Source organism: Oratosquilla oratoria, chromosome 2, assembly GCF_046742065.1.
Source record: "Oratosquilla oratoria isolate Oo_2021 chromosome 2, ASM4674206v1, whole genome shotgun sequence".
Taxonomy (NCBI): domain Eukaryota; kingdom Metazoa; phylum Arthropoda; class Malacostraca; order Stomatopoda; family Squillidae; genus Oratosquilla; species Oratosquilla oratoria.
The window spans coordinates 14,455,099-14,480,284 of NC_134778.1; the positions used below are offsets into that span (position 1 = coordinate 14,455,099).

At 36.6% G+C, this 25,186-nt stretch overlaps 1 protein-coding gene across 2 annotated transcripts in view; it reads right to left on the bottom strand.

Moving 5' to 3' along the window:
• lqfR (clathrin interactor lqfR) overlaps positions 1-20,458 on the bottom strand; it is a 97,625-nt gene extending 77,167 nt beyond the window's left edge. For both annotated transcript variants that reach the window (XM_076205157.1, XM_076205149.1), the window contains exons 1-4: positions 20,287-20,458; positions 6,599-6,678; positions 4,541-4,805; positions 155-294 (exon numbers count right to left, since the gene is read on the bottom strand). In XM_076205157.1, the coding sequence (XP_076061272.1) occupies positions 155-294; positions 4,541-4,805; positions 6,599-6,678; positions 20,287-20,318 (517 nt within the window). In that variant the 5' untranslated portion in view covers positions 20,319-20,458. The remainder of the gene's footprint in view (positions 1-154; positions 295-4,540; positions 4,806-6,598; positions 6,679-20,286) is intronic.
• Between the last annotated feature and the right edge of the window lie 4,728 nt (positions 20,459-25,186).

The window sequence follows — 25,186 nt, forward strand, 5'->3', positions numbered from 1 at the left end:
CGGTGGTTCGAATCCTCTGCGCGACGGTTATTTAGATTGTAACATATATATATGTATATATACATGTTTCAAAACATTTGATATTCAGTCATCATAAATTCACTAAAGTATCAAATTATACTTCAAAAACAAATTAATTCATCTATATTCTCACCATCAAACTTGGAAGACCTGAATCCCATAGTATCTGATGAAACCCCAACATATTTGTCCTTGTTTTTCTTGGCTTTCCTTCTTTCTTCCCTAAGTCTATTGTCATCTTGAATAAAATCTATAAGATCTTTAACCTTCACCCTGAAATAAGAGAAATGCATATTACTGAGCAGTATTAATTACATAGTAACATGCAGCCCATGCTTTAGGTGCTGTTTTGGGACACCTCTATGGATTAGAGCCACACATCATATGTCTATGTTAGAGTAAAAACTTTACTCCTACAGGAATGATGTTACATACAAGGTTTTTTTCCCTTTACAAGGAAGGTAGCCAAAAAGGAAAAGGCATAAAATCATTCCCACCCATTCCATCCCTGAATACACTCCACACCCCTCCACCCTCCCTCTTATCTTAGCACCTCCCAGAAGAATAACTCTTCATTATAGTGTTCCCTTGAAAGTGTCCTTTACCACTTCTTTGAGTATACCTTTTCTTTTCCCTTGTGTCCCCTATGTATGGGGGAGGAATGAATTCTGCCACCATGATTCCCATGCCAGTTGTAAGAGGAATTGTAACAGAATGATGGGACTAGGGATACTGGTGTATGTTCATACTATGAGAAGTAAAGGTTTAAGAGGGTCTGATAGAACTCCAACCAGAGCCCTAAAATTTGGATAGTGTAACATCATGAGTTTTATATTTTTATAATATTAACTATATGCAATTTAAGGAATGGAGGTGTTAATCCTACTGCTATTTTGACCAGTGTAATCCTCTCTCTGGTGTATATATTTTTATTTAAATCAAATTATATTTTACAATTTTGAAATATCTTCTATTTAATCACTTATCTTCTCATTTCCAATGGATAAATCAAGTAAGAATGTTTATAATCAAACACTGGAATTTGGAACAAACTCCAATATCATATCTAAACATATAGGATAATACACTTGTAGGAGAATTTTGGTAACTTGCATGACTGAGAATATAAGGCACTTGACATGAGAAAAGACAGTTTAGATGTACAAGTGAATAAAATGAACAAATCAGTAAAGTGGGTGGTTACACTGTAGTGATCTACCAACCATTCTTCAAGCAATCACACGCAAGCAGGTACCGGTAATATTTATCTATTTCTATAACCCTATCATATGGTGAGCATCAGAGGTCACACCTTAATTCTAACTCCCTCTATTTTCACTAACCTATCCTTCAATAGTATATAATGTTGTGAGGACGCCTCACGTGGCCAATTGCCTGTAGAACCGGAGGGCTTTCATCAGAATATTATAGCACTTTTGTTTCCCCCCACAATATAATAAACGACAAGTGACTACATTATATCTAGATATATTCATATTCCATTCTACAATTCTACTTTATTATACAATATTCCAACTAATCATCATTGAATGGGGAAAAGAGAGGAATCATGAAACCACCCTATACAACCGGAGGGTTCTCATCAGAATGCCCACCAGCAACCCAGGCAAAGCAATCCTTCCTTCCCATTGGTCTCTCAATCCTTAACCCAAGCAAGGTTTCATTCCTCTATTTAATTGCATATTGTAGTTATCCTAACCAAGTTACCTAAATCTGAGTTTTATACAGGTAGTCGTTGACTTACGACCGAGTTCGGTTCCGACAGACAGGTCGTAAGTCGATCTGGACGCAAGTCGGTCTATATATATACACAGTATATATTACCCTTTATATAATATATATATATATATATATATATATATATATATATGTATATATGTATGTATATATGTATATATGTATATACATATATATATATAATATTGTATATTTAGCATACTGAAATAATCTTAGCATCTTTGAACTATGTTGTATAGTATTTTTAACCTTTTTATAATTTCATCTGATTTTCTTTGGGAAACGTAGCCTAGGCCTAAGCATATTGAATAAAATCCTATCATCTTTGACCTATGATATTTAATACTGTATTTGTTAACCTTTGTATTATTTTACCATCAGACTTTCTTTAGGAAATGTATGCATACTGAATAAAATCTTATTATCTTTGAGCTACGTTTTTAATATTCATTAACTTTTTATAATTTTCTTTAGGAAACGTAGCCTAGGCCTACACATACTGAATAAAGTCCTGTCATCTTTGACCTACAAATCCTTTTTTGTTGGTTACATTAAAATCATTGTCAAGCAAAATTAGGAAAAAAATATTTCGAAACACATTCTTTTCGTTTACGAACTGTACCGAAAATATTGTTATCGACAACAGACTAGGCATAAACAAAGTTTACTCTTACATTTTATTAATTGCAAAACATAAAAATACAAAATGCTGTGCCGAACATTTTGTCATCGACAACAGACTAGGCATAAAAAAATACGGTTACATTTTATTAATTGCAAAACATAAAAATACAAAATGTAAGGCAAAATTAGGATTTTTTTTATTTCAACAAAACACATTCTTTTCGTTTAAGTACTGTACCGAACATATTGTTATCGACAACAAACTAGCCTAAGCATAAAAAGTTTGTTATATTTTATTAATTGCAAAACATACAAAAATACAAAATGCAATGCAAAATTAGGAAACATTTTACTTCAAACAAACAAAATGAAAGAATATTTAGCTGGCTGGGATGCTGACGCTGCCGGCAGCCTGCCAAAACTATCGTACTCGCGTCTCGCAGCGTGCGGAGTAATGTACTGCACTGCCAGGCATAACATTGCAATTCTATTACTCTATTAAATGTTAGATATTATTGCACCATCTCATGGTCGTAAAGTCGATCAGTCGTAAGTCGCATAGGACGTAAGTTGACAACTACCTGTAATTACCTACATTCTCAGTGTCATATGAGTATCACAACTCTTCCCTTTTTAACTTGAAAATAAGGAATTTTTGGTCATGATCCCTGTCTATACTCTGTCTGATGGATCTGGACAAGCTGGGCACACCATCCTTTCCTGTGTAACCCTGGAGGGTGCAGTAGGGTCAGGAAAGGATGGTCCCTTGTCACCGCAATCATGGCACGTATGCATTGTGAGAAGTGACAGGGGTGGTACGTCCTACGACCTATTTCTAATTATATTTATGATTACCTCGATACCTGATATGCTCCTAAACCTTTAAATATACAAATACAATTAGTAGAACCTAGAATCCCAGCATTACACAAGTCCCTCCTCCAGGGTACAAAAATTCTGCACCATTGTGTGAAGGTTTCTTTCTCTCATTTATAAACTAAATTGACGAGATAAACACCATATGAGGACGGAGCCTTTATTACAGCTTTTTCAAGTACAAGTTGAGATACAAATGCTTGAGATTAAATAAGGGGAAAGGAGGGAACGGGGAGAGAAAAGGGGGGGAAGGAAGAGGAGGAGGAGGAGGAGGAGAAGGGGGGGGGATTGGACACTGGGAAAGGATAAGAATGCTAGCCCAAACGTCCGTGGGCGAAATGTCCACAAAGGGTGGTTTAGTTATTTAACATTTTGCTGGCCATGGGTAAACTAAATTAACCATCCCTGACCTGAGGAGGCCTACTGTTTGAGTGGACTGCTGACTACCCTCTCAGTGACACCTGTTTGCTCACCTCATGTACCTTGGAAGGTTGTTTGTCTCCTTTGTGTTAAGTTGTGTTAAGAGGGCTCCCTAGTCTCAGTCCCTGGTCGTCAGACATGGTTGCATCGACTGAGCTAAACCTGTCATTCTCTCTGCAGGGATCACTCCCAGAAGGATCTTCTCATACAACCCAACATTCATCTATAAACATTCTTTACATCCTCTATCCGTCCATATTCGCTAATCTCATTCATGCTACTACCTTTTGCTTTCCAGCTTCCTTCCTGAGCAAATTGGCAACTTGGCCACTGGGTCATGAAATGACTGCCCCCAACCAGGCATACCAATTGTCAAGGTGGGCACACACTTGGCTCAAATAAAAGAGCTCCCCTGACTCACCACCAATGAGCCGCACTCAGTCCACCCTAGTCACACCCACAATCACCACAATAATGATAATGATAATAATGAATAATAATAACGATAGCAATAATTATAACAATAACAACTGCCTTCAGTTTCACAGACTGAATACCCACAGTGGCTGACATTGGTCCTGGGTCCCTCCCATAGATCTCTCTGGGAAGAATCTTTGGACTATTGCTTATACTGTATTAGTTTTCAGGTCACCAGCTAAAGTATTAGGTGAGGAGCAGCAGGGAGACATTCTCTCCCTGCTTGTCATGACCTTGTAGGGGCATGACAAGCAGGAACCCATTATTGGTCCTACTTAAGTGTTCATGTATAAGCTAAAATTTTGTATGAATGGTTATTTCTGAATTAAGAATTATAAATTTAAAAAGTCATTGTAAACTATACCTGATATTCAGCCCTTGATCTTTGCCAAATTCATCAATAAACTTGTAATTTTCTAAAGATCTCAAATCATATATGTGTTCTCTTGCAGATGTGACTACTCTTTCTGAGCCATTACGAACAAGATAGTTGAGAAGCAGTAAAGATTTGTAAGCTCTTCGCCATGCTCCTCTATTGTCTTGTAGCATTCTCTTCCATAACATTCCCATCACTTCTGGAAACTGCTCAAAGTAGAATGTTGCTTGGGCCAGCTCCTGCATTTGTGGTCCTATAGTGTAGAAAGAATAACAATTACAAATATAATTTACCAACCATTATTAAGATGTCAATATAGAAATATTGGTTCAATCTATTTTATCATTATTAAGATATCAATATAGAAATATTGGTTCAATCTATTTTTCATCTTCCTTGTTTTTTTTACAGAGGACAGTCCTTTATATAGTTCTTGAAAATGTAACAAGGTTCTATCTTACTATAGGCACCAACCATAGGAACCTGCATGAGGTGGTCCTGTGAAATGGATCTCAGTGAGCATAATCTCCTTCCCACTCATCTTCTAATCCAATCAGAACCTTCATCTCTATAAGGAGGTGCAACCTACTCTTCAATCAATCAAGTGGTAACATAGAAATAGACTCAAACTACACTATGGACAGACCAATATTTCATCATATGGATATGATAAGGCAACCACTGTGGAGTTCAGAATAGGTTTCCAGTTAATAAAATTTAAAACAGAACCAACATAGAATTGGAATGACTGCAGACTCCCACTGTCAAATATGCAAACACCAAAATAAAAAAAGAGCACCTTCTATGAAACCCCCACCCCCACACAAACTGACATATCAACAGAATAGTCAAAGAAACTTTCAATTTACTAAGATCAATGAAAGTGGCCTTTGATTTCTTGGTTGAAGAAATGGTAAAGAATATATTAGTTACATTGATAAGACCAAAATTGGAGTATGCTGCAACACTAAGGACACCCAGTACTAAAAAGAACATAAAGTAGAAAGAATTCAAAGAGCAACGACAAAGATGACACCAACACTCTCCAATTTGACATATGAACAAAGATTGGACAAACTCAAACTACCTACCCTGGAACAAAGAAGAGAAAGAGGAGACCTGCTAAACATATACAGAATTATGAAAGGGATGAAAATCCTTGATAGAGATGACTTGTTAGAGTGGGATAGAAGAAAAACCAGGACACAAAAAGAAACTTAAAAAGGATAGTCACAGAAGAGATCTGAAAAAAAATAGCTTCCCACACGGTGATAGATATCTGGAACAAATTGAATGAGGAAACAGTGAGTGCAAAAACTATACAAGAATTTAAGATCACATGAGAGAGAGAGAGAGAGAGAGAGAGAGAGAGAGAGAGAGAGAGAGAGAGAGAGAGAGAGAGAGAGAGAGAGAGAGAGAGGAAGAAGAGAGGGATAGAGAGAGAGAGGGAGGGAGGGAGGGAGAGGGAGGGGAAGGGAGAGGGAGGAAGAGGGAGGGAGGGGGAGGGAGGGAGAGGGGGAGGGAGGGGGAGGGAGAGGGGGAGGGAGAGGGGGAGGGAGAGGGGGAGGGAGAGGGGGAGGGAGAGGGGGGAGGGAGAGGGGGGAGGGAGAGGGGGAGGGAGAGGGGGAGGGAGAGGGGGAGGGAGAGGGGGAGGGAGAGGGGGAGGGAGAGGGGGAGGGAGAGGGGGGAGGGAGAGGGGGAGGGAGAGGGGGAGGGAGAGGGGGGGAGGGAGAGGGGGGAGGGAGAGGGGGGAGGGAGAGGGGGGAGGGAGAGGGGGGAGGGAGAGGGGGGAGGGAGAGGGGGGAGGGAGAGGGGGGAGGGAGAGGGGGGAGGGAGAGGGGGGAGGGAGAGGGGGGAGGGAGAGGGGGGAGGGAGAGGGAAGGGGGGGAGGGAGAGGGAAGGGGGGGAGGGAGGGAGAGTAAGGGAGAGTAAGGGAGAGAGGGAGGGAGGGAGGGAGGGAGGGAGGGAGAGATATCTTTCCTAGTATGACATGTATAAATAAACCTAAAATGAACAAAATAATAATAATAAAAAAATGCTGCTTACCTGTGGGTCCCCATGCCTCATCATTGGTTGCTTCTCTGACTTTAGCTTCAACCTCTGTGTAGTTCATCACCATATTGGTGCTGTAATATAGAGGTTGCAATATTACTATTTCTAATTTAGAGTTTAAGAGAAATTACTTAAGCATTAGTCATTAGTACAAACATTTGCACAAAATTAAAATATCATTCCATCCTATTTGGACAACAACTATTCATCATTAAATACTTTAGTATTCCTTGAAAAGTATGGGTGCTGGGATTTAGACAGCTCTAATAATCCTACATGTAATCTTGACATCCATACCAAAAGGCCTTTCCCACCCATATATGGAGGGGGATGGGTGGCAAAGTCCATACTCGCCCCACACTCATCCAAAAATCCATTCTTTGTCCTTTCCATTTTACTCCTTATAAATGAAGGGTCATCCCTGTCCCCCACCACAATACCTGGGTTAGAAGCAATGCAACACGACAGCACAGTACCTCTCATTAGCGGACATTAATTAGCTGTGTTTGTGGTGTTTTCGCTGTGTTTTTGGTGCTGTTGTTTAGTGCTGTGCAATCACTATGCCACCCAAAAACCACTCCAAATCAACAGATTGTTCACATCAACGGACACCGTTACCCCCCTTTTAGTCCGTTAATGAGAGGTAGTACTGTGCTTCCAAAGGAGGGCCCAGTAGTCATAGCTGGTTAACCCCTACCATATCTCTTAAACACTTCATTTTAACCTCTTAGATACAATGATGCCTACGTTGGCATCATGAGGCGCGAGTAGGTATACAAGGATGCCAGCATCGGCATCTTGATTATATTTATTTTGTAGTTGTAGCTGAGTGACCCCCAAATTCTGTGAACTGGTTTGATCATGATTTCTACCCGTCTCCAATGTTACTGCATGAGGGTATGGAGAGGGAGTTGCCAATTAAATGAAGCAGCCTTGCTGTGGTTATGTTGTGTCTTGCTGCATTGCTTCTGACCCAGGGCAATGGGCAAGATGCAAGGATGACCCATCATCCAGGAGGAGCAAAGATGAGAGGGAGGGAGGGAGGGGTGGTGAATGGGGGTAGAGTGGGTGGGGATGAAATGGGTGGGAGTGGAATTATGCCTTTGGACTTTGACTAACTCCCTTGTAAGGGGGGAAAAGCCCTTGGTATATTTATGTATGTATGCTATAGCTTACTATGATAGAATGTCAGTATCTGTAGAAGAAAATATCCATATCATGGCATTGAAATGTGGTGAAATAATGATAATACATAATACGAGTGTGACTACCATGAGCATCACAGGAATTGCTTATGTTTACCATATTTATGCATTCATGATACAAATACTGCATATAAACAGAACATAAGAAGCTCTGGAGTGAAAATAGAAATATGTTGTGGTGTTGTGATGGTTGAAATTAGTTATCTATGTCACTGGCAGCTTATCACTAAGTATTAGTTGACCAATCAGCTGATCGCATATGGATGTAAACAAACACATCTGCCCGTGAGTTTCACATATTTTCAAGTATATTCTATTTGTTATAGTTAATATTGATGTAATAGAAGTGTGTATAGAAGAAAATATGCATAATATGAAGTAAGAATGACATGAAATATGATAACATGTAAAATGCATGTGACCAGTACAAGTAAGACAAAAACTGTACTGTACTCTATCACAAGCTCATGCATTATTATTCTCATTATTATTGAGAAGAGTGATAATACAAATAAGACTGGCTCCCACAGACATAGGCAGGTAACAATGAAGGAAATACAAAGATTTTGGCAACTTAAGATTCAGAAACTGAGGAACAGTTTGAGGACAGTGATAATGATGATGATCCAGACAGTAGTAAGGATGAGACAGTTTCCTCTTCAACTTCAAGGTGGCAATAGTGGTCTAAAACCAGTATGGTCAAAATTTCAAAATGTGAGGACTGATAACTCAGGTGTAACGGACTTTAGTAGCACTCGCAAAGTTACTGGCATAGATAACATGGCCAATGGTTACAGATTTTATTTCTGTATTGTCTAGTGTACCAAATAAATTATTACAAAATTTTACATATATTATTCACATGGATTCCAATGGTGTAAACTATTGTGTGAATACCCAAATGTGTGCATACTTTCGTATACATATCTCTTATGAAATTAACCACTGAATGCTAGGTTTTACAAACTACGCATTCATACAAGTAGACCCATGTTTTTTCAAGTACACTGGGTGCAAATAAGCAGGATATTTGTAAATAGCAAAGACAGATATCACCAATTTCTCATGGTATGTTTTCAAACAGGAGGTGCTCAGATGAGAGGAAGGGTGGGAGGGGTGTGGAGTGTATTTAGGGATGAAATGGGTGGGAGTGTTTTTATGCCTTTCCTTTTTTGGCTACCTCCCTTGGAAGGGGGAAAAAGCCTTGGTATATGTATGTATATGTATGTATGTTTTCAAACAAAAAAGTGAAAAAATCCAAGATCAATGAAAATCACAATTCCTACTTTACATGAAAATTAGCCACATTTGTAAATTTCTGACACTTGTTGCCTTAAGATAGCACATTTGATGGGCAATGACAAATTTGTTTTATGGGAGGAAAATGGGCATTACAGGGGTATCATTATCTGTCCTAATTAAGTGGCCAAAGGGTTAAAGGGGTTGTTTAGCTATCTGGAAATAATTATGTTCCTGTGTGGATATTTTGTGTGGTATGGTAGGTCATCATAAATGAGTACTATGTTCTTGGTGTAGTTTTTTGTTGCATTCAGTTGGTGATGCTTGTGTGATGAAGTGTGAGGCATGTGTTTTGGTTAGGGTTCTAGCATAGAATTATGTTATATGTTATGTTCTATTAGTAGGATTTTGGTTTCTATATATAGGTGTCCAATTGGGATGGTTTTAGTGCACCCTGTTGTTATTCTCAGTGCTTCATTTTCCAGTATGTGTAAATTGTTTGTGTTCAATTTACCAATTGTTGGGAACCACTTTGTGGAAATATGGTCAAGGGTGGTTCTTATGAATTTTTTATAATGTTTATTAGTTTCTTTTTGTTTTCCAAATCAATGTTGCTGATGGTTTTTAACAGGTTTGTTTTCTTGTTGATTTTTACTGTCAGATCTATATGTAGGCCGAATGCCAATTGACTATCAAAAATTAGACCCAGAATTTTTGGGTTCCTTTCTAGTGTATGGGTTTGGCCATTCAATTTTATTATTAAGTGGTATTTTGATTCATGGTTGCCTAGAGTGAGCAATGTTACTGTTGATTTCTAAGGTGAAGCTTCCATTCAGTTATTTTTGAGCTATTGATCCAGTCTTTCAAGTAGGCTTGGGTGTTCCTTGTTATTTTGTATTTATTGAGCTGGTTCAGAAGTTGCTGGCCCACTAATGAAGAGGTTGAACAGTGAAGGTGAAAGTAATGCTCCATGAAGCCTGAAGGACTTGACTGTATGTTTGTTTGTTTTGTTTTGTTTATCTGAAATTTAGTTGTTTTGGGTTATTCTGGCTTGTCCTACTATAAAGTTAATTAACCACCTCTTGTCATTGTTGTGATTGTCCCAATGACTTCTTTTGAATCATTGTTTATATTCATAACAACCATAATTACTATTATTTTTTTTTTTTTTTTTTTTTTTTTACTGAATCCCTCTAGTACTTGTTATGCGAAGTTTCTGAGTGAACAGTGTCAGTAAAGTGTCATTTCTTGAAACCTTGTTGATTGGGATAGGTAGGTATTTCTTATCTATTTCTTGCTGAGACCAGCCTTTCCATCAGCTTGAATATTGTTGAGCGTTATGAGACTGGTTTGTATGATACAGGGCTTTCTGACACAATCAAAATTAGGTCAGTCAATTATGTCTCTACATAGGCCTCAAAATACCCCTAAAATTACCCAACTCACTTTGCTCACCACTCACCCCCTCTCTGAGTGAAAAATGCCTGGACCACTTTAGCATCACAGTCCACCCCTGGTGGGAAGCGTTAAGAAAAGGACAGTGATGAGTGAGGAAAATGAAAGAGAAAAAGAAAAGATGAGGTGAAGGAAGTTGTTAAGATGATGAGAGAAGGTAAGGCACCTGGGTTGGATGGGTGTCATGCAGCATGTCTAAAAAAGGGAGGTACAGTGATGATGGACTGGCTGGTGAGGTTATTTAATGTTTGTTTAAAAGAGGGTAGAATGCCACAGGACTGGAGGAATGCCTGTATAGTTCCACTTTACAAGGGATAGGGAGACAAGTGTGAGTGTAGTAGTTTTAGAGGGATCAGTTTGTCAAGGGTAGTTGGGAAGGCTTATGGGAGGGTTTTGAGAGGATTAGGAGAGGAACAGAGGGATTAATTGGTGTAGAACAGTGTGGGTTTAGGCCAGGTAGGGGCTGCAAGGATCAGATTTCTGTATTTACCTAGTTGTATTATACGGCAAGGAAGCTGTGCTTGTAGTGACCCATCTTTGTATCTTTCAGTATCTAGTTTGTTCTTAAATTCTTGTATAGTTTTTGCACACACTGTTGCCTCATCTATCCAATTTGTTCCAGATATCTACCACTCTGTGTGGGAAACTATTCTTTTTCAGATCTCTTCAATAACTATCCTTTTTAAGTTTCTTTTCATGTCTTCTATTTCTTTTATCCCACTTTAATAAATCTTCTCTGTCAAGGGCTTCCATCCCTTTAATAATTCTGTATATGGCCTGTAGATCTCCCCTTTCTCTTTGTTCCAGGGTTGGTAGTTCCAGTTTGGACAATCTTTGTATGTCAATTTAGAAAGTGTTGGTGACATCTTTGTCGTTGCTCTTTGAATTATTTCTAATTTCTTTATATTCTTTTTTGTGCTGGGTGTCCATAGTGTCACAGCATACTCCAATCTTGGTCTTATCAGTGTGAGAAAGCTTTAGGAAAAGGTATGGATGTATTTTGGACCTTTATGGATTTGGAAAAGGCTTATGACAGGGTAGACAGGAAGGCACTGTGGGAAGTACTGTAGATATATGGGATAGGAGGAAAGCTTTTAAGAGCAGTCAAGAGTTTTTATGACAATAGTAGAGCCTGTGTTTGAATCAGAAATAGAGAGTGAGTGGTTTGAGGTAAAGGTGGGACTTTATCAGGGACGTGTTATGTCACCTTGGCTGTTCAATTTGTCCATGGATGGGGTGGAAGATGTAAACACAAAGGTAGGCTAATGGGTCAGGGATTGGAGATAGTTAAAGAAAATGGAGAAAATTGGGAGATAAGCCAGTTGCTGTTTGCTGACAGCACTATGCTTGTGGCAGGATCAGAGGAGGGATTGATTAAGTTTGTGACAGTGTGCAAAAGAAGAAATTGAGGATGTGTTATAATTTACAAAATTACTATTTAATTTTCTAATGCTATGTTGCATAGGTGTCACTTCTAAAAATTATATATATATATATATATATATATATATATATATATATATATATATATATATATATATATATATATATATATACATTTTTTATCAACCACATTCCACTTTAATTCTAAGCCATCAACATAAAGAGACACACAGAGGCCAACATGCAGAAATTGAAATGTGGTAGGGCCAAGGACTCAAACCCAGACTAGCATGCGACAAGTGTTAGTGCTAGCCTGGGTTTGAGTCCTTAGCCATACCATGTTTCAATTTCTGCATGTTGGCCTTCGTGAATCTCTCGATGTTGATGGCTTAGAATTAAAGTGTATTGTGGTTGATAAAAATGTATATCTGTTCACTGGGACCCATTCAGTGTTGTACACACACACACACACACACACCAACCTCCCCTGATTAGCAAGACTAGAGGAAAAACTTGAAAAAATGACCGAGCATTGGGAAAATAGGTTTGGTGACGTAGCTAAGATTGCACAGAGAGTTGAAAGATTGGAAGAACTAGAGAAGGCGAACAAAAACTTAACTTTAGAAATAGAAGAATTAAAAACAGTTAAAAGCTAAAGATGAGAATGAGGAATTAAAGAGGAATAATAAAGACAATAAAGAGGCCATAGCAAAAGAAGCACAGGGCTGGAAAAAATCCAAGAAAACAGTAAAGTTGCATTTACTGACATAATTAAGCAACAAATGAAAGAACAAACTGAAGACTCAGTTATTAAAGTGATGAGACAGGAGAATATAGTAAGAGACTTAGCAGACAAAAAGAAATATATAATTATATTAGGAATGGAAAAGAAATTTAACCTAAATAGAACCACAAGAATTAAAGAGGAAAAAGAAAAAGTAAACAATTTACTAGAATTAGTTCAGGAAGATGAACCCAAAATCATGAAACAAATTGAAGAGATGTTTAGACTTGGAATATACAGTACAGATAAGACCAGACCAATTAAGATTAAATTCAGGTCACAAACAACAGCAGAGAATATCTTAGCAAAAACAGGGAAACTAGCAGCAAGTGAACAATATAAAAAGGTATGGATAAAAAGAGAAATTAATAGAGGAAAGAGAGGAAGAAAAAATGAAAAGGCAAGAAGCTAAAGAAAAAAACGAGAACAGAACGGAGTCAGAAAAAAAAGAATTCTATTGGAGAGTAGTGAATATGAAAGTGAGGAAATGGACCATAACAGAGAGAAACAAAAAAGAAACAGAAAATACAATGGAAATAACAGAAAGTTAAGAGTGTCCTACACAAATATAGATGGATTAATAACAGGTCTGAATGAACGGGTATCTGAAGGAAAAAGAACCGGACATAATGGAAATTGTAGAGACAAAATTAAAAGGTCCACTACCACCCAACAGCATAGGACACAATGCATATAATTATTGGATTAGAAACAGAGATAAAACAAGGGGGTGGAGTTATGTTCCTGACTAAGAAGGATATAAACATGAAGAGTGTCACATATGGAAAGAATAGAGTAGAGATGATTATGATAGAAGTAGAAGACAGAGATAAGAAGAGCAGAAACTTTGTAATAAACTACGTGCCCCCAAAAACAGCCTCGTGGGAAGAGAATGAACATAAAAGTATCTTAGAAGACACAAGAATAACATTAAATAAGATAATGGAAGATGGAGGAAGAATAGTTATGATGGGCGACTTTAATTGCATAGAAGTCTGCTGGGAAGAGATGACAGTAAAGGGTGGAGAAGACTCTTGGGGAAATGTTCTACTTGAGATGATTATTGACCACATAATGACACAATGGATTCAAGAGAACACTAGGTATAGAAATGAAGATGAACCATCGAGACTAGACCTAACAATCACATCAGAACCTGAAATAGTGGAAAAGATTGAATACAAGACACCAATAAGTAAAAGTGACCACATATTGATAGAACTAGAAATAAATGAGGAAAAATACATGAAAAGAAATGAACAATATAGAAAAGGAAGATTGATGTATGAAAAAACAAGGAGATAAAAGACAAGAGAGATAAAGCTTGGACCAAATTGAAGAAAGACAAAAGACCTGACAAATGGGAAATATATACTAGTTATAGAAATGAATATGTACAAGTGTGCTGAGACGAAAAGAGAAAATATGAAAAAGATGTCATAGAAAAATGTAAAGATCAACCAAAACTATTTTACAGATTTGTAAACAACAAACTGAAAAACAAACAAGAATTAGAGAAATTACGACAAGGAGTTGAATACACAGAGGAAATAGAAATGGCAGAAATTATGAACAAGCCTTTTAAATCAGTGTTTACAAGGGAGAACATACAACCGGAAGAGATCGAATGGGAAGAGAAAGTCCCCCCTATGAAAGAAATAGAAGTATCAAAGAACGAAATAATGAAACACTTGAGTAATCTTGATATCAGAAAATCACATGGACCAGATAAAATAGCAAACTGGATTTTGAAAGAATGCAGGAATGAACTGGCAGACAAAATACATAGCATAATAAACAGTTCCTTGAAAGAAGGAAAAGTTCCAGAAGATTGGAAAAAAGCAAATATAGTACCTATATACAAAGGAGGAAATAAAGAAGACCCTACAAACTATAGACCAGTCTCTCTAACAAGTACAATAGCAAAAATCTGTAAAAGCATTTTCAAAAGTAGATGGGTAAAGTATTTTGAAAAAAACAATGTACTAAATCCAAGGCAGTTTGGATTCAGACAAGGACGATCATGCATCACCAATTTATTATGTTTCCATTCAAGGCTAATAGATATAATACAAGAAAGAGATGGATGGGCTGATTGTGCATTTCTAGACCTAAAAAAAGTTTTTGACAAAGTACCACATAAGAAGTTACTTAAGAAATTAGAAACTGAAGGAGGAATACAGGGCAAACTGCTTAAATGGATGGAAGACTTCTTGCAAGAAAGAAAAATGAGAATAGTGATAAGAGACAAACACTCTAACTGGGATGAAGTAATAAGCGGTTTTCCCCAAGGAACAGTTTTGGCACCAATAATGTTTGCTATATATATTAATGATATGGATAAAGAAATTGAAAGTTACATGAGCTTCTTTGCAGATGACGCAAACTGTTAAAAAAGTGAACACAGAAGAAGCTTGTGAGTCACTACAGAGTGATCTCAATAAAGTATGGGAATGGAGTAGGAAGTGGGAGATGGAGTTCAATACCAAAAAGTGTAGTATAATGGAATTTGGAAAAAGCAAAATCAGAATAACAGGATCATATAAATTGGGAGAAGGAATAAAAAAAAAGTAGAAAATGAGAAGGACCTGGGAGTCATTATTATGAATAATATGTCACCTGAGAAACATATAAATAAGATTTTTGGAGAAACTTATAATTTAATAAGAACAATCAAAGTGGCATTTACATACCTGGATGAAGAAATGAAGAAAATATTAATCACTTTGATAAGACCAAGATTGGAATATGCAGCAACAATGTGGTCACCAAATACAAAAAAAATGTATAACAAAACTTGAAAGAATACAAAGAGCAATTACAAAATTGGCACCAACACTCTCAAAACTATCATATGAAGAGAGACTAGCAAAACTTGAGCTACAGACACTAGAGCAAAGAAGAGAGGAGATTTGGTAACTATTTATAGAATCATGAAAGGCATAGAAATGATTGATGGAGAAGATCTAATAAAATGGGATGAAAGAAATACAAGGGGACACGGAAAGAAAATCAAGAAAGACAGCTATAGAAGAGATCTGAAAAAGAACAGCTTTCCTCACATAGTAATAGACAGTTAGAACAAGTTAGATGAGAAAGTGGTGTGTGCAAAAACAATACATGAATTTAAAAATAGTTTAAATAAAATGAGATATGAAGACGGGACACCACGAGCATAGCTCCCCTTCCCATAAAATACAACTAGGTAAACAAACAAACAAACAAACAAACACACACGCACGCAAGCATGCACACACACATATATATTACATTCATATATTATAATTGATCAAATTTATATATTCATATTGCTATATCATTTAGGTGTGGACTTCTAAAAATAAACCCACACATTTGTGGGTTTTCACTGAAGAAAAGTTGGTTGAAATGACAAGGCAAATTGATCTTGAATAGAAAAAATGACGTGGCATAATGTGGACCCCTGCGGAAATAACCCAGATCCCTTATAAAGTTGTAGAGTGAAGGAAGAGAACCTCGGAGCAAATTCTTTATAACAAGTTATGGTAAAAAAAATTGGAGTGCACACCTATGCAATAAGGATTACAAAGGACAGGTAGGATGTGAAAAAAATTATAATGATAAATAAGTAAATCAATCAAACAATCAAAAATATACTATAAATAATAATAAATAAAATAAATAAATGCATAGGTATAGTTAAATAATAAACAGGTAAATAGTAAATAATAATAAATAAGAATCAAGCAAATAATAAACAGATAAATGACAAAACAAATGATATAAAATAAATGAGTCATTACAGCATCTTGCTTAGGTGTTTATCTAAATGATTCTTAAAGCTTACTAAACTACATTGGACTGCCTCTACAGGAAGTTTATTCATAAGAATAAAGGAGACTGCAAGAGACCATATTCCATTCATTATCTACACAGTGGCAAAGTTGTTTCTACCCACTTACAAATTAAATCTATTTCTTGACAGTTTGAGGCCCTTGATTCTTGCCTGATTCTCATTGTGAAAATTGTTTCTTTTGATATTGTTAATTCCTTTTAGAATCTTAAAAACCTGTATCAAGTCACCTCTGAGTCTACACTTTAAGGAAAACAGATTCATATGTTTTCGTCCATTTTCATATGATTTATTTTTTATATTTGGAATCAGTTTTGTGGCTCACCGTTGTACTTTTTCCAATCTGACAATGTCTTTAATGAGAATTGGTGACCATACAGAAACAGCATATTCCATATGTGCTTGTCAATGAGAGATGGACTTCTGAAGTCAAAAGATTGTGCAATCAGTCCTAGAATCTTATTCATTTTCTTAGGGGCTGAAAATTAAATACTAATTTTGTAAATTATAATAATCAATGTAATACGAGTTTTTCTTGGCAGAAATCAATATAAAAAAAAGTTGCTAGAAGAGATTTACTAAAAGTCATGGTGGGTGATTAATACACCATGTTTGTTTTGACAGATGCTGAGGTTGAAGAAAAGAATGGATGATAAATTCATCTATTTTAATCTAATCTAACCTACATTTAGTATTGCAGCAACTGTAATTCTAAAGATCATCCAGGTCGTTGTCATCACCACAAAGGCTGATGGCCTGATTTAGTACTCATTCAGACTGCAGGAAATAAAGTTGTTGTATAGCTTGAAGGAACACATGTATTTCAGCTCCGCAGCATTGCTTCAAAAAGATGTACTTTACAGGGTACTGGCGGAAGTACTGTGGGCATATTCCAGGCCTCAATACCCACTCTTTGACATCACACCAAAGTCACTCGACAATCTGGGCGTGTATTTTTTGGTTGTCTGGGTCAACGAAGTTTTTGGAGTAATTTAGTGCGTGGTGTGTATAGCTGATGTCTCCAAGGTTACTGTAGGCATGCCAAGTCACTAAAAAGTATGGACTCTAGCCTGACAAAAGGCAAATGATGGGAACTTAAGTTTCTGTATTCCTCTTCTCTCCCTCAGGGTCTACGAGCGGAACAAGGAAGTGCTTCTTGGATTTCCTTTCAATCCCACCAAACATCCACACCTTTGACACAAGTCTCTCAATGTTTGCATGCCTGCAAGTGATGTCTCATCTATCTCCACTATAATGCATGGGCCACAAATTGGTTCCTGATGGTTATACAACTCCTCACAAACTTCACTACAAAAACTGCTCTAGTCTACACTTGTCTTGTTTAAGATGAAAACTGGGTAAATTTTTAGAATACATATGCAATATAGCAATAGAAAATTAATTACTAATTTTGTAAATTATAATACATCAATGTAATATGATATTTTCTTGGTGGAAATCAATACCAAAAAAAAGTTGCTAAAACTGATTTATTAACTAATGAAGTCGCGGTGGTTGAATGATACATCATGTTTGTTTTGATAGATGCCAACGTCGAAGAAATGAAATCTATTCTAGCCTAACCTATATTTAGTAATTTAGTACCTCAAATTCTAAAGATCATCTGGGTCATCACCATCGCCACCACAAATGCTGATGGCCCAATTATTTAGGCAATTGACAGACAACGCCAGAGCCTGTGTCCTCTCTCAAAAGAAGTCCAAGGTAGCCCTATTGTCTTTGTAACAGCATTTATTAATGTCACCTGAAGTTGGAGAACACCCAGACCACAACGTGAAAGCCATCATCTAACTGACAGTGACTGGTCCGGACAGACAACAACATGACATCTGGACTATATCCTGGCAGCTTCGTTCATTAGTAGCTTCACTTGTCATAAGGCTTTTGTTATTTATTTCAGCCAAGATAATCACATATTACAATCATGTATTATAACCTACAAAATTAACATTTAATTTTCTAATGCTATATCGCATAGGTGCACACAACTAAAATAATACTAAAAACTGCAAATTGCATATGGCATCTTTGTGGCTAAATTTGTTCAAAACCTACTTATTTATGAAGCATTCCATCTGCCAAGGCTCAATATGACTTTTTTTCTGAAAAGTACTTTTATAATCACTAAAGCTAAAAGTGTACTTTTTCTTTTGCTTCTTTTTAGTGCATGTGATGTAATTTGCACACACCCACATATGCCACATATGTTCATCTGCGCAGCACCAGCACAGTTTACTGCAGCTCGTGCAATTAACAGACAACGGCAGAACCCAGCGTTCTCTCATTAAGATCAAGGCAGCCCTATTGCCTTCGTAACAACACATTGATATCACCTGGAGCTGGAGAACACCCGGTGCACAACATCAAAGCCACTGTCTAACTGACATTGACTGGACTGGACAGACGACAACATGGCGCCTCAATCCTATGCTTGCGGCTTCATTTGGTAGTGTATTTGCTTTTAGCAATGTTTTTTGTTATTGATTTCCAAGAAAAATATATATTACATTAATATACTATAATCTATCAAATTAATACTAAAATTTCTAATGCTATACTGGTATTGCCTAGATGTGCACTTCTAAAATAATTCCTTAGTTATTTCCAAGCCAAGGTGAGGTCACGTTGGCTTAGCTTAAGTTAGGCACATTACTGTCCGGTAACCCAGAAAGGATAACAAAAATTACCTGAACTCTCGGTCATGATGGATCAATTTTATTAGCTTAAAATTTTTCTATCAGTAATGTTTCTAACAATCTATAATTAAAAAGTTTACCAGTAAGGTTTCCAACAATCTATAATTAAAAAGTTTGATAAAAAAATATATGAACAAAATATAGATATGGCAAGTCTGATTACTGTCCAAAGCCCTATATTAACTGAAAGTTTAAAGTATGACAAACAATATGACAGCTGTAGACCTTTGACACCTGAATAAATTAAAAATAATACTCAATAAAAATCACTGGCCTTACACAACCAAGAGTCACATACAAATGTTATTTAAAAAATTAAATAACCCTACTGTTAAGTTTGGAGTGATATGTTATTTTGTATATGCTAATAAAAAAATATGTTAGCAGCAGATCAGAGAGTCTGGAGGCATCTTGTTGTAGCAGCCAGGGGCCTCAATGGGCCAGTAGTGCCAGAGGAGTGAGTAATAAAATAAATTAAAAAATAAAATAAATGGTGAGTTTAATTACTCAAAACCTGATAGTCACAGTGATATGTTATTTTGTATACGCTAATAAAATAAAAATAAAAATTGTGGGTGTAATCACTCCTCAAAAACTGACAAATGTCAAATAATATTCTAAGTCAAATAGTTTTGGTTGCCTTCATGTCATTAATGATTAAAGTACAAGAACATGTCAGAAGAAAATCAGCAATGAATAATGTGCACTGTTCAACTCTTCCCCCGTCAATGAGTATTTCCTATAATATTTTATGACTTCTAACAGTCCGTTGGCAAAGAACATATTATATATTATTGAGAAAGGAGAGGGGGGGAGGTTGATTACTTCACCACCTGCAGAATCTCACGGGTTGCCTTGTTGTCAATATTCATGGTCATTTAAATTTAACAGTGTCATAACCAAATCATGTTCACCTTCACTTGTATTTCTTGGACTCTTCGCATAAATATAATGGCTGTGATAAATTTTCTAACCAGGAAACCTTTAATATTTACATTCACATACATGATACAGGTAGGAAAATTGGGTACTGAAGGGTTTTTATCATACAAAATGTAGGTACTCACACTTTTTCCGTAAGCTCTCTTACTTTCCACATCTTTTACACGTCCTTATGTGGCCCTTCCACAAAATTATGCAATATTCGTTGCAAAATGCAACAAAGTTGTGACAAAATCTGCGATACTACGCCCTGCACACACTTTCACCAGACAACATGGCTACGCTCCACACGTCATACTGAAATATTAGGAATTGAAGGATCATATTGTATGGTCTTGTATGGTCTCAATTCTATTTTTCACTTTTATTACTTTTAAATTATATATATTTCATCTATAGTATCATACAACAAATAAACAGTAGGATATTCTCACTTCTCAATGAAAATTGCTTATTTTATCTTAAAATAATAGTAAAGGCGGAATATTCAAATTTCCACAGTATTTGTTCATGCGCAAAAATAAACAAATAAATAAATAGATAAATAAATCAATCAATAAATAAGTAGATAAATAAATAAACAAACAAAGAAACTACATATATATATATATATATATATATATATATATATATATGTATATATATATATATATATATATATATATATATATATATATATATATATATATATATATATATATATATATATATATATATATAAAGTCCAAAAGACTATAAACTAACCGAGCAATTGGGTCGGCCCCACATCTATTATAACTCTAACTTCCTTTCATTTCATTCTTTCCTTCCACTTAATCCCGAATTCCCCCCTCCCTCCCTCTCCCCCATCTTATCTATCCTGCCCTCTATCTTTAAATATGCAAGCAATCAGATCACCGTGATACAAAAATGCAAAATAACCACAGGAGAAGGGAAACTTGTAGACAACAAGTACTTTCGTATATTAAATCTTCAGACTAAATGACAGAGATACATAGTTGTGTTTAAATGTAAGTATCAGGTGGCAACCATGGGGGGGGGGGAAGGGGGAGACAATACAATGCGAGAAAGGGGGATGACCTTACCTCTATCGACCTGAAACAAGGATTTCCCAACATAAATATAGTGTGAGATCTGCCCAGGAAAAGAATGCGTTATTTCAACATAAAGCATTATACAAGCATCATATTGATTGGTCTAAGGCAACAATTTTAGCCAAAGGAAAAAAAAAAATTCAAGATAGGAACATAATAGAATCCTCCTTAATATCAGGGACGTTTGATAAAAACATATACTTAAGCTATGGTCATTTTAAATGCGATAAATTGGTAACCCAAATGGTTACCAAGATCTTTCTGCCAGATTGAGCCTTATATGTTGGTCAGGTAGATAGAGGTAAGGTCATCCCCCTTTCTCGCATTGTATTGTCTCCCCTCCCCCTACCCTATGGTTACCACCTGATACTTACACAAACACAACTCTGTCTGGCATTTAGTCTGAAGATGTAATATACGAAAGTACTTACTGTCTACAAGTTTCCCTTCTCCTATGGTTATTTTGCACATATATATGGTGCTCGGACAAAAGGTCCCCGGACAAAAGGTCCTGAAATCTGCACCCCTAGGACAAAATGTCCCCAACGGCCTAGGTGGGTGGTCAAAATGTCCCCAACGGCCTAGGTGGGTGGTCAAAATGTCCCCAATTTTTTTTTTTTTTCTAAAAATTTGTCAGATGTGTTTTACTTTATTCCTTTATATGTTTTTTGGTGAATATTTGGTTTTTAACTTGATTTTTTTTATATAGGCATACAATATAAGTTCAATAAAGCATAATATTATTGTGTGCTGTAATTGTACTCATAATTGGCGGAATGAACATATAAAAAAATGGTCTGAAAAGTGGCTAATGAAATTTAACAAGTAAATGCAAGGTAATGCACATAGGTAAAAATAACAATAAGTACGATTACAAGTTATCTTGGAAATTCGTTAACAAAAGTGAGTGGTGAATTTTTGTTTTTTAACTTGATTTTTTTATTTTTTATAGGCATACAATATAAGTTCAATAAAGCTAAATACAATTGACATTGTATCTAGCTAAATACAATTGACATTTCTGAAACGTTTGCTTACACAATTGGCTCATAGATTTATGGGTTGGGTCGAGTATAAGATATTTAATAAAATATCAAATATTATTGTACTTTGTGTTTATATATAGAGATTCTCCTGAATTTAAGGGTTGTTATAAAACCACAATTAACTATGTCCCAAAATGTATAAACAGTTGATAAAAATCAATATCTGTTGAAAAAAATGGGGACCTTTTGTCCTAAATATCGGGGACATTTTGTCCTAGGGGTGCAGATTTCGGGACCTTTTGTCCGGGGACGTTTTGTCTGGGGACGTTTTGTCCTACATTCCATATACATGTATATATATATATATATATATATATATATATATATATATATATATGTGTGTGTGTGTGTGTGTGTGTGTGTGTGTGTGTGTGTGTGTGTGTGTGTGTGTGTGTGTGTGTGTGTGTGTGTGTGTGTGTGTGTGTGTATTTACCTTTTACCTAGTTGTATTTTACGGGAAGGGGAGCTATGCTTGTGGAGTCCCGTCTTCATATCTCATTTTATCTAAACTATTTTTAAATTCATGTATTGTTTTTGCACACACCACGTTCTCATCTAACTTGTTCCAACTTGTGTGTGTGTGTGTGTGTGTGTGTGTGTGTGTGTGTGTGTGTGTGTATTCACTTGGTCTTTGGTCTTTGGATCACGTGTTGGACTCGTGATCGACAGCTATTTCACACACACACCCCCAACTCCCCGCCCACGAGAGAGTTGGAGTAACACCCCTCAGCGCTGCGATACTGATATTATTTCAGCCCCGGGCGAGGATCGAACCCGGACCTCCGTAGTGGCAGGCCAGAGCTCTAACCACAGCGCCATGAGAGGTGTGTGTGTGTGTGTGTGTGTGTGTGTGTGTGTGTGTGTGTGTGTGTGTGTGTGTGTGTGTGTGTGTGTGTGTGTGTGTGTGTGTGTGTGTGTGTGTGTGTGTGTGTGTGTGTGTGTGTGTGTGTGTGTGTGTGTGTGTGTGTGTTTACCTAGTTGTATTTTGCGGGAAGGGGAGCTGTGTGTGTGTGTGTGTGTGTGTGTGTGTGTGTGTGTGTGTGTGGTGTGTGTGTGTGTGTGTGTGTGTGTGTGTGTGTGTGTGTGTGTGTGTGTGTGTGTGTGTGTGTGTGTGTGTGTGTGTGTATTTACCTAGTTATATTTTGCGGGAAGGGGAGTTATGCTCGTGGTTCCCGCCTTTGTATATCGTAGTGTTTAGTTTGCTTTTAAACTCATGAATGGTTTTTGCGCATACTATTTCATTGTCCAGTTTATTCCAAGTGTCCACTACTCTATGAGGAAAACTGCTTTTCTTCAGTTCTCTTCTGTAGCTATGTTTTTTTATTTTCTTTCCATGCCCTCTTGTGTTTCTCGTGTCCCAGTTTAGTAAGTCCTCTCTATCGCGTATCTCTGTGCCTTTCATGATTCTGTAGATGGTCAGTAGGTCACCTCTCTCTCCTCTTTGCTCCAGCGTTGGTAACTCCATTTTAGCCAATCTCTCCTCTTATGATAGGTTTGCAAATGCAGGTGCCATTTTTGTTGCTGCTCTCTGGATTCTTTCTATTTTCTTTATGTTCTTTTTGGTACTGGGTGACCACAATGTCGCCGCATACTCTAGTCTAGGCCTTATCAGTGTAACCAATTTTTTTTTATCATGTCTTCGTCCAAGTATGCAAATGCCACTTTTATTCATCTTAGCAAGTTGTAAGCCTCCCCGACAATTTTGTTAATCTGTTTGTCATAGGACAAGTCGTTTGTGATCATTACCCCCAAATCTTTTTCGGATCCTACCTTCTTTACCTCCTTGGTTCCAATTGTATATTTTCCTGATATTCTGTTTTTGCTTTTTCCAAACTCCATTATGCTACACTTCTTAGTATTAAAGTCCACTTCCCATTTCTGACTCCAGTTCCATACCTTATTCAGGTCTTCCTGCAGTGCTTCACAGTCCTTATCAGTTTCTACTTTCCTTAACAGTTTGGCGTCGTCTGCAAAGAAGCTCATGTAACATTTCAGATCCTCATGATTGTGTATTTACCTAGTTGTAATTACCTAGTTGTATTTTACGGGAAGGGGAGCTATGCTCGTGGGGTCCCGTCTTCATATCTCATTTTATCTAAACTATTTTTAAATTCATGTATTGTTTTTGCACACACCACTTTCTCATCTAACTTGTTCCAACTGTCTATTACTCTGTGAGGAAAGCTGTTCTTTTTAAAATCTCTTCTATAGCTGTCTTTTTTTATTTTCTTTCCGTGTCCTCTTGTATTTCTGTCATCCCATTTTATCAGATTCTCTCTATCAGTAATTTCTATGCCTTTCATGATTCTGTAAATAGCTATCAAATCTCCTCTCTCTCTTCTTTGCTCTAGTGTCTGTAGTTTAAGTTTTTGTAGTCTCTCTTCATATGATAGTTTTGAGAGTGTTGGTGCCAATTTTGTAATTGCTCTTTGTATTCTTTCAAGTTTTTTTTATACATTTTTTTGTACTTGGTGACCATATCGTTGCTGCATATTCCAATCTTGGTCTTATCAGGGTGATTAGGATTTTCCTCACCATTTCTTCATCCAGGTATGTAAATGCCACTTTGATTGTTCTTATCAAATTATAAGTTTCTCCAAAAATCTTATTTATATGTTTCTCAGGTGACATATTATTCATAACAATGACTCCCAGGTCCTTCTCATTTTCTACTTTTTTTTATTCCTTCTTCTCCCAAATTATATGATCCTGTTATTCTGTTTTTGCTTTTTCCAAATTCCATTATACTACACTTTTTTGTATTGAACTCCATCTCCCACTTCCTACTCCATTCTTGTACTTTATTTAGATCTCTCTGTAGTGATTCACAATCTTCTTCAGTTTTCACTCTTTTCAGTAGTTTTGCATCATCTGCAAAGAAGCTC